The sequence below is a fragment of the Bos javanicus genome, chromosome 19 (assembly GCF_032452875.1).
Source record: "Bos javanicus breed banteng chromosome 19, ARS-OSU_banteng_1.0, whole genome shotgun sequence".
In the NCBI taxonomy this organism is placed as follows: domain Eukaryota; kingdom Metazoa; phylum Chordata; class Mammalia; order Artiodactyla; family Bovidae; genus Bos; species Bos javanicus.
The window spans coordinates 12,041,178-12,053,755 of record NC_083886.1 but is presented as its reverse complement, the minus strand read 5'-3'; the positions used below and the strand labels follow the sequence as shown (position 1 = coordinate 12,053,755).

Sequence of the window (12,578 nt, the reverse complement as noted above, 5' to 3'; positions counted from 1 at the left end):
TAATAATGGTGTTAATATAAACAGATAGACAGCCAGACATTATTGCACTATGTACAGAATACACTAGACCATAAAGTATATTCTTGTAAAAAAATAATTTTCCCCCAAGCTTCTCAATCCAGCAATCAATTCACAGGAAAGAGAGAAATATATTTAAATAACACCAACTGGAATACAAACAGTAAAATTCAGACCATGGAAAACTATACTTGACAAACAATCCAGTTTCATCAACCAATCCAAAGATACTGAAAAGAAAATGAAATAAATAATAAAAAAAATTGAACTGTAATTGGGTAACAGATTTAAAGAGGCTATTTGTAAATTCTCTTAGGTGTGACAATGTTTTTTAAGTCCTAAGGTTGATATTTACAGATAAAATATGCTATGTTACCTGGGGTATGCTTCAAGATAATTGTGAGTTGAGTGAGGAAGGGTCTAGATAAAACAGTATTAGCCACAAGTGAAAGCTGACTAGTGAAAGCTGGGTAGCCATTAGTGAAAGCTGGGTAATAGTATATTGAATTAATTATATAACTTCCTGTACTTAAATTTTTTTATGACAAAAAGTAAGAAGAAAAGTTAATTGCAACATTTTATTCAAAACATGAACTTCTCCTCTTCTCAAATGTTCAACAGTTCTGAAAACAATCCTATCATTCAAACTCACAACAAATTTTCTTAAAGTTAAAAGGAAGTAATAATGAACTGAAATGAAATCAAGACCTACAAACTATTCTATACTTAGTTGATCATTTTCATTGTTACATTTTAATAATTCTGTTCATGTTTTCCCATATTAGCAAGGAGATGGTGATCAGGAGCTAGTATTCTACTTTTTATGCATGTAAGTAAAAAGGAAATATAGTCTTCCAGACAGGTCCCCTCAAGACACATTATATTCTAAACACAGAAGTTGGATACTGAAGTCCCATAATTTCATGATTCTTACAAAACAATGTTATAATTCTTGCGAAGTCAACATAAAAAAAAACAAAACTAAATAAACTGTGGAACACTATAAACTGTCAGCCTAAGTTTAATTAAGGGGAAGAAATGACTGGCTTCCTTATTGCAAAAGAAAGACAAGTGGTATTTAGTCAAGCAATAATTCAGAAAATCTTCTAAAAATTGTTGACTATATATCAATTTATTATCTTGAAGTTCCTGTTTCTTGAATTGGAGGAGAGTTTAATGTGCACAAAATATGCAAAACCAAGAGAGAAACACAATAACTTCCCAGAGTGTCAATTTTATGAAAAGATTTTTAGGAGGAGAAAAGTCCTGAATTTTTATACTTTCAAAAATTTTGTCAAGTGGAATCACAAGTAAATTACAAGCATCTTGCTTTTCTGTGTTAGGAATTATAAGTTTAATGCTAAAAATCCAGGAGTAGAAAATTTTATATATGCTGACTACTCAGAAGTTATAGTAGTTTGGTATTATCAGTATGTTAATAATCTTAAAAAACAAAGTCTTTTTTCCGTTAAATATTCTAACTACTACAAACATGAAACAGAGGTTAAAAGCCAAAGTTTGGAGGGTAACTTGGAACCATTGAGAAATTTAAGGTTTTTAGAGCAATGTTTAAAAAAATTATACCAATTCTAGTAAAATTATCAGATTGTTTTACAAACAAAAAGAGAAAATGTGCTTCCAGTTTCCCTTGAGGTCAGTTTTAAAATGAGTTCAGGAAGGAATGAAGTTCTGATATATGCTCCAACACAGAGGAAACTTGAAAACATTACGCTAAGTGATGTAAGCCAGACATGGACAGATACTGTGTGATTTCATTTATATGGGGTATAAAGAATAGGCAATTTCACAGAGGCAGAAAGTTCAAAATTACCAGGGGCTGGGGACAGTAGGGAACGAGGAGTTATTGTTTAATGGGTGCAGAGTTTCTGTTTGGGGATGACAAAAAAATTCTGGAAGTAGATATTGATGATGGTTACACAACACTGTGAGTGTACTTAATGCCAATAAATTGTGTACATAACCTGTTATGTATATTTTACCACAATAGGAAAAAAAAACCAAAACCATGAATTAACTAATAAATTAGTTTACGCCTCCTCACTTTATACCTTATTATCTTAAAGGAGTAAAGTGAGATAACAGGCCAGTGGTATGACTGAGAGACTGAGCATATCTTTACATATTCATTGAAACATTGCTGCTTCATGGAAATTTCCCCTGAATCACAGACTAGGAAAATATCTTTGTATTATGCAATAGATTTCTCCCTCATAGCACTTATCACAATTAGTTTAAATACTTATATAATTTTCCCACAATACATATATATACATTTTCCCATAACTATTTCCCTTATTAGAATATAAAGCTCCATGTTAAGTTTCACTCACTGTGAATTTCCAATACTTGGAAGCTTAATAACTATTAATGGAATTTGAAATAATAAATGAAAAGAAAATTTATGAAGCATTGCACAGAATGGGTGAATTTAACTCAGATGACCGTTATATCTACTACTGGGGGCAAGAATCCCTTAGAAGAAATGGAATAGCTATCATAGTCAATAAAAGAGTCCAAAATGCAGTACTTGGATGCAATCTCAAAGATGACAGAATGATCTGTTTGTTTCCAAGGCAAACCATTCAATATCACAGTAATCCAAGTCTATGCCCTGACCAGTAACGCTGAAGAAGCTGAAGCTGAATGGTTCTATGAAGACCTACAAGACTTTCTAGAACTAACACCCCAAAAAGATGTCCTTTTCATTATAGGGGACTGGAATGCAAAAGTAGAAAGTCAAGAAATACCTGGAGTAACAGGCAAATTTGGCCAAGGAGTACAGAATGAAGCAGGGCAAAGGCTAATAGAGTTTTGCCAAAAGAATGCACTGGTCCTAGCAAACACCCTCTTCCAAAAACACAAGAGAAGACTCTACACATGGACATCACCAGATGGTGAATACTGAAATCAGTTTGACTAATTATATTCTTTGCAGCCAAAGATGGAGATGCTCTATACAATCAGCAAAAACAAGACCGGGAGCTGACTATGGCTCAGATCATGAACTCCTTATTGCCAAATTCAGACTTAAATTGAAGAAAGTATGGAAAGCCACTAGACCATTCAGGTATGACCTAAATCAAATCCTTTATGATTATACAGGCGAAGTGACAAATAGATTCAAGGGATTAGATCTGATAGACTGAGTGCTTGAAGAACTACAGAGAGAGGTTTGATCAAGGAGGCAGTGATCAAGATCATCCCCAAGAAAAAAAAATGCAAAAAAGCAAAATGGTTGTCTGAAGAGGCCTTACAAATAGCTGTGAAAAGAAGAGAAGGAAAGGCAAAGGAGTAAAGGAAAGATATACCCATTTGAATGCAGAGTTCCAAAGAACAGCAAGGAAAAAAAGCCTTCCTCAGTGATCAATGCCAAAAAACAGAGGAAAACAATAGAATGGGAAAGACTAGAGATCTCTTCAAGAAAATTAGAGATACCAAGGGAACATTTCATGCAAAGATGGGCACAATAAAGGACAGAAACGGTATGGACCTAACAGAAGTAGAAGATATTAAGAAGAGGTGACAAAAATACACAGAAGAACTATACAGAAAAGATCTTCACAACCCAGATAATCACGATGGTGTGATCAGTGACCTAGACTCAGTCATCCTGGAATGTGAAGTCAAGTGGGTCTTAGGAAGCATCACTATGAACAAAGCTAATGGAGGTGATGGAACTCCAGTTAAGCTATTTCAAATCCTAAAAGTTGATGCTGTGAAAAGTGTTGCACTGAATATGCCAGCAAGTTTGGAAAACTCAGCAGTGGCCACAGGACTGGTAACAGTCAGTTTTCATTCCAATCCCAGAGAAAGGCAATGCCAAAGAATGCTCAAACTACCGCACAACTGCACTCATCTCACACGCTAGTAAAGTAATGTTCAAAATTCTCCAAGCCAGGCTTCAACAGTACGTGAACTGTGAACTTCCAAATGTTCAAGCTTGATTTAGAAAAGGCAGAGGAACCAGAGATCCAATTGCCAACATTAGTTGGATCATCAGAAAAGCAAGAGAGTTGCAGAAAACTACTTCTGCTTTATTGACTATGCCAAAGCCTTTGACCATGTGGATCACAATAAACTGTGGAAAATTCTTAAAGAGACAAGAATACCAGACCACTTGACCTGCTTCCTGAGAAATGTGTACGCAGGTCAAGAAGCAACAGTTAGAACTGGACATGGAACAACAGACTGGTTCCAAATCGGGAAAGGAGTTCATCAAGGCTGTATACATACTGTCACCCTGCTTATTGAACTTATATGCAGAGTACATCATGCAAAATGCTGGACTGGATGAAGCACAATCTGGAATCAAAGAAACATCAATAACCTCAGATATGCAGATGACACCACCCTTATGGCAGAAAGCAAAGAAGAACTAAAGTGCCTCTTGATGAAAGTGAAAGAGGAAAGTAAAAAAGTTGGCTTAAAACTCAACATTCAGAAAAAGAAGATCATGGCATCTGGTCCCATCACTTCAAGGGAAATAGATGGGGAAAGAATGGAAACTGTGACAGACTTTATTTTGCGGGCTCCAAAATCACTGCAGATGGTGACTGCAGCCATGAAATTAAAAGATGCTTGCTCCTTGGAAGGAAAGTTATGACCAACTTAGCATATTAAAAAGCAGAGACATTGCTTTGCCAACAAAGATTTGTCTAGTCAAAGCTATGGTTTTTCCAGTAGTCATGTATGGATGTGAGAGCTGGACTATAAAGAAAGCAAGAGCCAAAGAATTGATGCTTTTGAACTGTGGTGTTGGAGAAGACTCTTGCAAGTTCCTTGGACTACAAGGAGATCCAACCATTCCATCCTAAAGGAAATCAGTCCTGAATATTTTTTGGAAGGACTGATGCTGAAGCTGAAACTCCAATCCTTTGTCCACCTGATGCAAAGAAAAGACCCTGATGTTCAGGAAGATTGAAGGTGGGAGGAGAAGGGGATGACAGAGTATGAGATGGTTGGATGGCATCACCAAATCAATGGACATGCGTTTGAGCAAGCTCCGGGAGTTGATGATGGACAGGGATCGTAAAGAATCGGACACAACTGAGCAACTGAACTGAACTGAACACTAGTGATACAGACAAATTGTGAAGTATCAGAAAGATACAAACTGAAAAAAGGTAACCCACTGATCAGCAACACCAAACAATTCATTTTAATGGGCTCCAAATACCTATATGAACAGACTTAAACTGAGGTTAACACTGATTTTTATAACTGGAAGTACATATTTCAAGGATTTTACTGATTTACTATATTTATAATGAGACAAAAAATATGGATGTGAACACAAATGAGATCAATTTTATGAAAGGATAAAATATAAAAAATATTTCCAGTATTTTTCTTCACCCAAATGGAAACTGTTACCCCATTAAGCATTAACTTCTCATTCCCCACAATGCTGGTAATCTCAAATCTACTTTAAAAAAAAAAAAAAAAACTACCGCTTCACGGAGCTTATTTTTAAATTAACTAATTATTAATAGGTATTTAATTTTTGGCTACGCTGGGTCTTCGTTGCTGTGCACGGGCCTTCTCTAGCTGCGGCAAGCAGAGCTTACTCTCTGTTGCAGCGGTCTCTCTCATCTAAGGGCACGGATCCAGGCGCATGGGCTTCAGCAGTCGCAGCACACGGGCTAAGTTGTTGCCGCACGTCGGCTTAGGTCGCTCCATGGCGTGTGGGGTCTTCCTAGGCCAGGGATCAAATCCACATCCCTTGCATTGGCAGGTGGATTCTTAACCGCTGGACCACAAATGAAGTCCCTCCAAATCTATTTTTTGTCTTTATTAACAAACCTGAATTATCTTGATAGTTGATTTAAGTGGAATCATACAGTATCTTTCTATGTCTAGATTATTTTATTTACCATGTTTTCAAGGTTCATCTACATTGTAGCATGTATAAAAACCTCATTGCTTTTTATGTCTGAGTAATATTCTGTGTATATACTACACTTTGTTTATCCATTCATCTATTGAGGGTACTTGGGGTTATTTCCTCCTTTCTGATAATATGAATAATGTTGCTTAACAGTGAACTGGAAGTTTCTATACTTATATTTGAGTCCTGGTTTTCAGTTCTTTTGGGTATTTACATTAGAAGAAGGTCACAGAGTAATTCTATGTTTACATTTTTGAGAAACTACCAAACTCTTTTTCACAGCAGCTGAATCATTTTACATTCCCACCAGCAACCTAGGAGTTTTCCAGTTTCCCCACATCTTCACCAATACTCATTACTCTTTTTAAAAGAATAATAGCCATCCTAATAGGTATTCCCTTATGGCTGGATTTGTACTTCCCCAACAACTAGTGATGTTGAGAATTTGTGTACTTGCTCGCCATTTGTGTCTTTTCCTTGGAGAAGTGTTTATTCAAGTCCTTTGCCCATTTTTTAATTGGGTTGTTAGTCTTTTTTATTGTTGAGTTGCGTAGTTCTTTAAACATCCTGAATATTAAATCCTTATCTGATATATGACTTATAAACATTTTCTTCCTTTTTGTGGGTTCTCTGTTCACTCTCTTGATATTGTATCCTTTGATGTACAAGAGGTTTAATTTTAGCAAAGTTCAATTTATGTATTTTCTTTCTTTTGTGGCCTCTACTTTCAGTGTCTTATTTAAGAAACCACTGCCAATCATTATGCAGATTTGTCTCTATATTTTCTTCTAAGCATCTTAGAGTTTGAAGTCAAGTTTAGGTCTTTGATGAATTTTGAGTTAATTTTTACATGTGGTATAAGGTAAGGATCCAATCTTTCTCTTTTGCAAGTGGATATTCAGTTTTCCCTGGGATTCCCTGGTGCCTCAGTGGTAAAGAATCCGCCTGCCAACGTAGGAGATATGGGTTTGATCCCGGGAAGATCCCCTGGAGAAGGAAATGGCAACCCATTCCAGTATTCTTGCTTGGAAATCCCATGGACAGAGGAGCCTCTGTCCATACACATAACCTCTGTATTCAGTGCAGAGGTTACAAAGAATCGGACACGAGGTAAGGGACTAAACAACAGTAACCATATGCAGTTTTCCCAGCACCTTTTGGTAAAAGGACTGTCCTTAAAATGGTGAAAACAACAGGAACCAATTTAAACACAACTTGATATGTGCTACATTTATTGTCACAAAAGACAGCTTCAAAGAAGGGAATATGAAGAACAGACAAACAGACAATTAATCAGCGTTTTTTTGACATTCTTGTAATACTACAAGCCAAGCCTAATGCTGACTGTTGTGAGGGTAATACATTTAATTTAAGGTACAGTCTGAATTTTTTTGAGAAACTAAAAATTTATTTGGGGAAGTAAGCCACTACACCAGCCAATTTAAATAATTTGAGGCATGCATGGAGCCAGGCCAAATAAGCGCTTCAGATAATACACACCATGGGAATTTGGAAGAGGCAGTTATCACTGCCAGCTGGGATGAAAATGTCTTTGTTGGCGTTAGTGTTAATTGAGCCACGTAAACCATTTTGAAAGAACAAAAGAAAAACAGAAAACTGAAGTTTATATACATACCCCCTTTCTAGCATGTTCCGAGTAACTAGTTATTTTATTAACAGCTTTTTATCAAAGGAGTAATGTGATGAAATTTATAAAACATATGCAACTAGTACAATGAATCTGTTTCCAGTATTTTTAAGACAGTAACAGGAAATATGACAATTTTTCCTGTTTTTCATATTCAACAAATTCAATATATGGCATTTCCCTTTTAATTCTTTTAAAGCACAACATAACCTCTAACATTTGAATGTTTCAAACTGCCTCTCCTGTGGGCACTGTATTCATCTTCACTTTAAGGCATTTAAGAGAAGTGTTTCACATTTCCTATTTTGTAAGAAATTGTTAGAGGGAAAAAGTTCTAGGGAACATAAAACTTAATAATTCCAAATAATAAATTAAAAAGGAATTCAAATGGTAATAGGAAGTCTTTAGCAACTGAGCTATTCCTCAGTGATAGACACCTGAATGAATTTAGGCATATAAAAAAATGCTTTGTGTAGATATACAGATTAAAATACATTTATCATTGATCACATAGTTCAAAATTTCCCGAAATATATTAACTAAGCCATAAAAAGAATAATTGATACTACTGAAAGTAAATCATCATATAGTTTGATCTCACCTCAAATACAGTAAAGCTTAGTTTATTAAGAAATGTCTGACCTTACTTTAGTATTACAACAACTCAGAAAATGAAACTAATCTTCTAAAACTAAACACAGAGTATTTAAATCTAAGAGAGAGACATATAATACTTACCAAGTTTGGATTGATATATAACCATTTGCTATGTGATTATCATATTTTATAAACATCAGTAAAACTTTACAAAGTAATATATTTGCATCATTTATATTCCTTTTCCCTGCTATTGACTCCTTGGCATCAATACCTGGTGGTACCTATAGTCTCCTGCCTTCCTTCTGCATGTTATTCACAAAGAGAAGCTCTAGAGATTTCTTTTCCATGGAAGTTAGGTAGTTGGTGACTTTATCAATTATTTACTGACTTGGTATATGTTTGGATTCAATTTCAACAAGGTACAAAGAATCAAGACAGTGAGGTTAATTTTAGGTAAGCATGAAAATGGACATCTTACCCACATGCAGGCCTCAATCCTAACTTTTGAGATGATGCTCCATAAAGAAATGGTTCCTTCAGTGCCCTCTTCATCTGGGCAAATAATCTGATCAGGATAAGGTGGTTCAGGGAAATTAACTGAATTGCACTCATAAGCAGCTAATGTAACTGAAGCTATATGTGGACCCTACCAAAAAAAAAAAGAGAGAAAACTTTGATGAGAAATATTAAAGAAAAAGGAATTATGATGTTATTTTAATGTTACCTTAATCACCACACATTAATAGAAAAATGTTAGCTTTTAAAGAACAAGAATTCACCCAAGTATTTCAAGATGCAACTGATAATTTGAAAAAATAATCACTCCCAGAATCTCTTCAAGGTTTACTTTTTAAAAAAACAATTTCAAATTTATGGGGATATAATTTACATATAGTAAGAGTCATTGTTTTAGATCTGTTGTTCAGTAAGTTTTGACAATTATGTTTAGTCACATAATCAGGATACAGATACACAGCATTTCCTCAATGCAAAAAGCTCCCTTGTGTCCTTTTGTAGTCAACCTCCTTTCCCTAACACGAGTCTCTGGAAACCATATTTCTCACTTGACTCTTATTTTATTTATCCATACATCTCATTTGTGAGAATGCTATCCCCTCTAAAAAACCTCCTGTGTCCCTATTCTTTTAGGCATACTTTGAAAATACTACTTTTTTCCTTACTTTAAAAAGTTGATACAGACACAGAAAAATAAATTTATGTTTACCAAAGGGAATAGTGGGGGGCAGGGCAGGAATGAGGAGTTTGAGATTAACATATATACACTACTATACATAAAACGCGTAAACAAGGACATGCTGTATAGCCCAGGGAACTATATTCAGTATCTTGCAATCACCTACAATGGAAGAGACGCTGAAAAAATATATACATACGCATGTATAACTGGATCGCTTTGCTGTACACTTGAAACTAACACAGCATTATAAACTAACTATATTTCAAAAAACAATAGTTGATGAAGTAACTACCTCACTGATCTTTCTCACTGAGATTGTAAAACAAAAATAAAATTGTGGAACCAGTACCAATGAATTTTTCTTTTAAAGTACTTTTTTTCTATGGAAGATTTTGTGCTGCTTTGTACCTATGTTTTGAAACATTATAAATTAATAATAATATATTAGATTAAAATGAATTAGTATTTAGATGTGTGATAAAGGTTTAAATACAATGGTTCTCAAATGAACATGTATGCCAATATGAGGTATCTGCATAATAATCAACAAGGGGCTTTGTTAAAAGTATTAATTCCTGGGTCCCCTAAGCATAAATTGATTCAATAAGTGGACATGGAAACATGTATGTTTTACACAAGTTCCTTTAGGGTTTCAAGTAGGTTCTTATAGTCTATTAAGGGTCAGAAAATAAGCAACCTCAGAAAAATCACTTAACCCACTCTTTAGCAAGGCAAAAGAATTAGATTCATTTGATGGCTTTATCTAGTTCCAAAATTAAAAAACACTAAATACAATCAAGCTAACAATAAAATCCATTGCTAATTTCCAAGGTTCTCATGAAGTATGAGCTCTGGAAGCTGGATTTTCTTAACATGTTGCTCTAACATACATGATGCCAGTATTCACTTTAAAACATACTGTTGCCATAAGCATAACTTCCACAGCCAGATGTACTGACTCAGGTTCTGGCCTCTGCCTCTTACTAAGTCTTGTTTTCCTCATCTATAAAATGGTAATGATAAAACACCTTCAGGACCTACACTCTGGGGACACTGTGAGGTTTCAATTAGTCAATTTATATAAATATGCTTGACTTAGTGCTGGGCATATAGTAAGCCCTCAGAAAGTATTAGCTATTCACTGTTAAAAAGAAAAATAGTGTATTTGTAGAAAAAATTATACACACCCATATGGATGTATATATAGACACACATATAGTAAGTGATCTTTGGATTTAAAAAAGTCTTTTTAAACCACATGGTAAAAGAATTTGTGGTTCAAAGACAAACTGAATAAGATGTAGCAATGAGAATAAAACATTAAAGAACTCCGGTTGCTATCAAAATAAAAGGTAATATTAAGCAAATTTTTTTGTTGCATGTAATATGAAAAAGAAAGATATTCATAAATCTAAACTCCATTTCCCCCTAAATGCAGTGGCACTTTGTGTTTCAAATAAAATCTATAAAAAGAAGGCCTACACTTGGCACTGAATCAATTAACTATAAAGTTTTCCTCTGAGCCAAAGAGAAACCTATGTGAATTTTTAGTCTGTTCCTCTTTTTCTTGAGTTTTAATTCACAGAAAACTATAAATAGTAATAATAAGTTTAAAAATAATTATAGAATTTTTTAAAAAGGAATGGTATATTTTTTGAGAAGCTGTAATTAATCATGAAATATACAGCTGCTTCTCTGAATATTATTATGTGCATAAAAGATATTTCACAGTTACAGAAAAAGGAATTATTTTGTGATTCTACACATACACACACACACACACACACTAAAGTCTGTAGAATTCAGAGGAACTGAATTTCTTGTTGTACACTTACAGACAAGCATCAGACATAATTAAAAAAAAAACCTGTTAACTTCACATTCACTGTTTGAAAACACACAAGAGAAATGTGATACTACTTAAGGCAAAACAAAAGAAATTCAAGAGTTTGTTCATGATATCCCTACACAACTATCCTCTAGAAATGAACTCTAGGAGAACACAACTTGAACTTAGACACTAAAATAATGAGATTTCTGGGATACAGAGGAAGGAAAAAAACTACATTTCTATTTCAGAAATATAAATAAAATATGCACCTCAACCGATTAAACAGGTCATTCAACAAGATAAAAGGCTTATTCACAGTTTTAATTTTAAGTGATTCTAAAAAGGGAAAATTTTCAGCAATCTGTTGAAAATATTTTCCCTAAAGAAAGGATGGTTCACACAATTAAACTGATATATACTTTCCATAACCACACTTATAAGTCATGATTACTCAGCCTTAGTGGCAGATGTGGTGGTTCCCAGACAAAATGAACATGAATAACTCAGCTTCTGGTCTGTTGCTCATTCTCAAGACCCCATTTAGCCTGTACCTCGACATTTTAGTTTAAGCTATGTTAAGTGATAGCAAGCCTCAAAAGTTCTTTTTAACATTACAGGTTAATAGTTCCTAAATATAATGGACTTGACTGAAATAAATATTAGTTTACATGAAGAATCCAAACACAAAAACCAAAAGACGATCATTTTGATTAAGAGAATTTTAACAGTTACACGTATTAAATTACCTTTTAAGTCAATTTTCTAAAACGTACAATTTACTACAATGTTATCAAACATAAAAGAATCACATGTAAGCCATATTAAATGAAGAAACGAGGGATAAAGACAAAAAGCTACAGTATAAGCAGCAAAGGCTACCTGGAAAGATTCACCGCAAGACATAAAAGTAATACCATGTGTACTGAGCAGGAGGTTCCAGCTCTCATGCGAGTAGGCAAGTATTGATATGCATGGACTAGAGATTCTGGCCTGTGGCTAAGGGTTTTCTGCCTTATATCATGAAGTGACTGGAACAGATGTTCACTCCTACACAAAACAATTGGAATCCTTACAAAATACAGGGAACAATTCTGTTCAGACGTTGTACCACAGGCAGTCCGGTATTTCTTGACTGCTGAGAAAAGGATACAGATGCAGAAGCCCTGTGACGACTCTGCTTCCCATGTGTAGACACACTGCGTGTCTGCAGCAAAACCCACAGTGCAGGGGGCTTCCCTGGTGGTCCAGTGGTTAGGACTCTGAGCTTCCAATGCCAGGGACCTGGGTTCGATCCCTGATTGAGGAACTAAGGTGCCACATGCTGCAGAGCAACTAAACCTGGGCACCGCAACGACTGAGCCTGTATGCTCTGAAG

The 12,578-nt window shown here is 34.9% G+C and overlaps 1 protein-coding gene across 5 annotated transcripts in view; it reads right to left on the bottom strand.

Annotated features, from left to right (window-relative positions):
• VMP1 (vacuole membrane protein 1) overlaps positions 1-12,578 on the bottom strand; it is a 129,898-nt gene that overhangs the window by 70,744 nt on the left and 46,576 nt on the right. For 4 of the 5 annotated variants that reach the window (XM_061390200.1, XM_061390201.1, XM_061390199.1 and 1 more), the window contains one exon: positions 8,653-8,820. In XM_061390200.1, the coding sequence (XP_061246184.1) occupies positions 8,653-8,820 (168 nt within the window). Of the gene's footprint in view, positions 1-8,652; positions 8,821-12,082; positions 12,176-12,578 lie in introns of those variants that run through there. The other variant, XM_061390203.1, reaches the window with a different exon arrangement.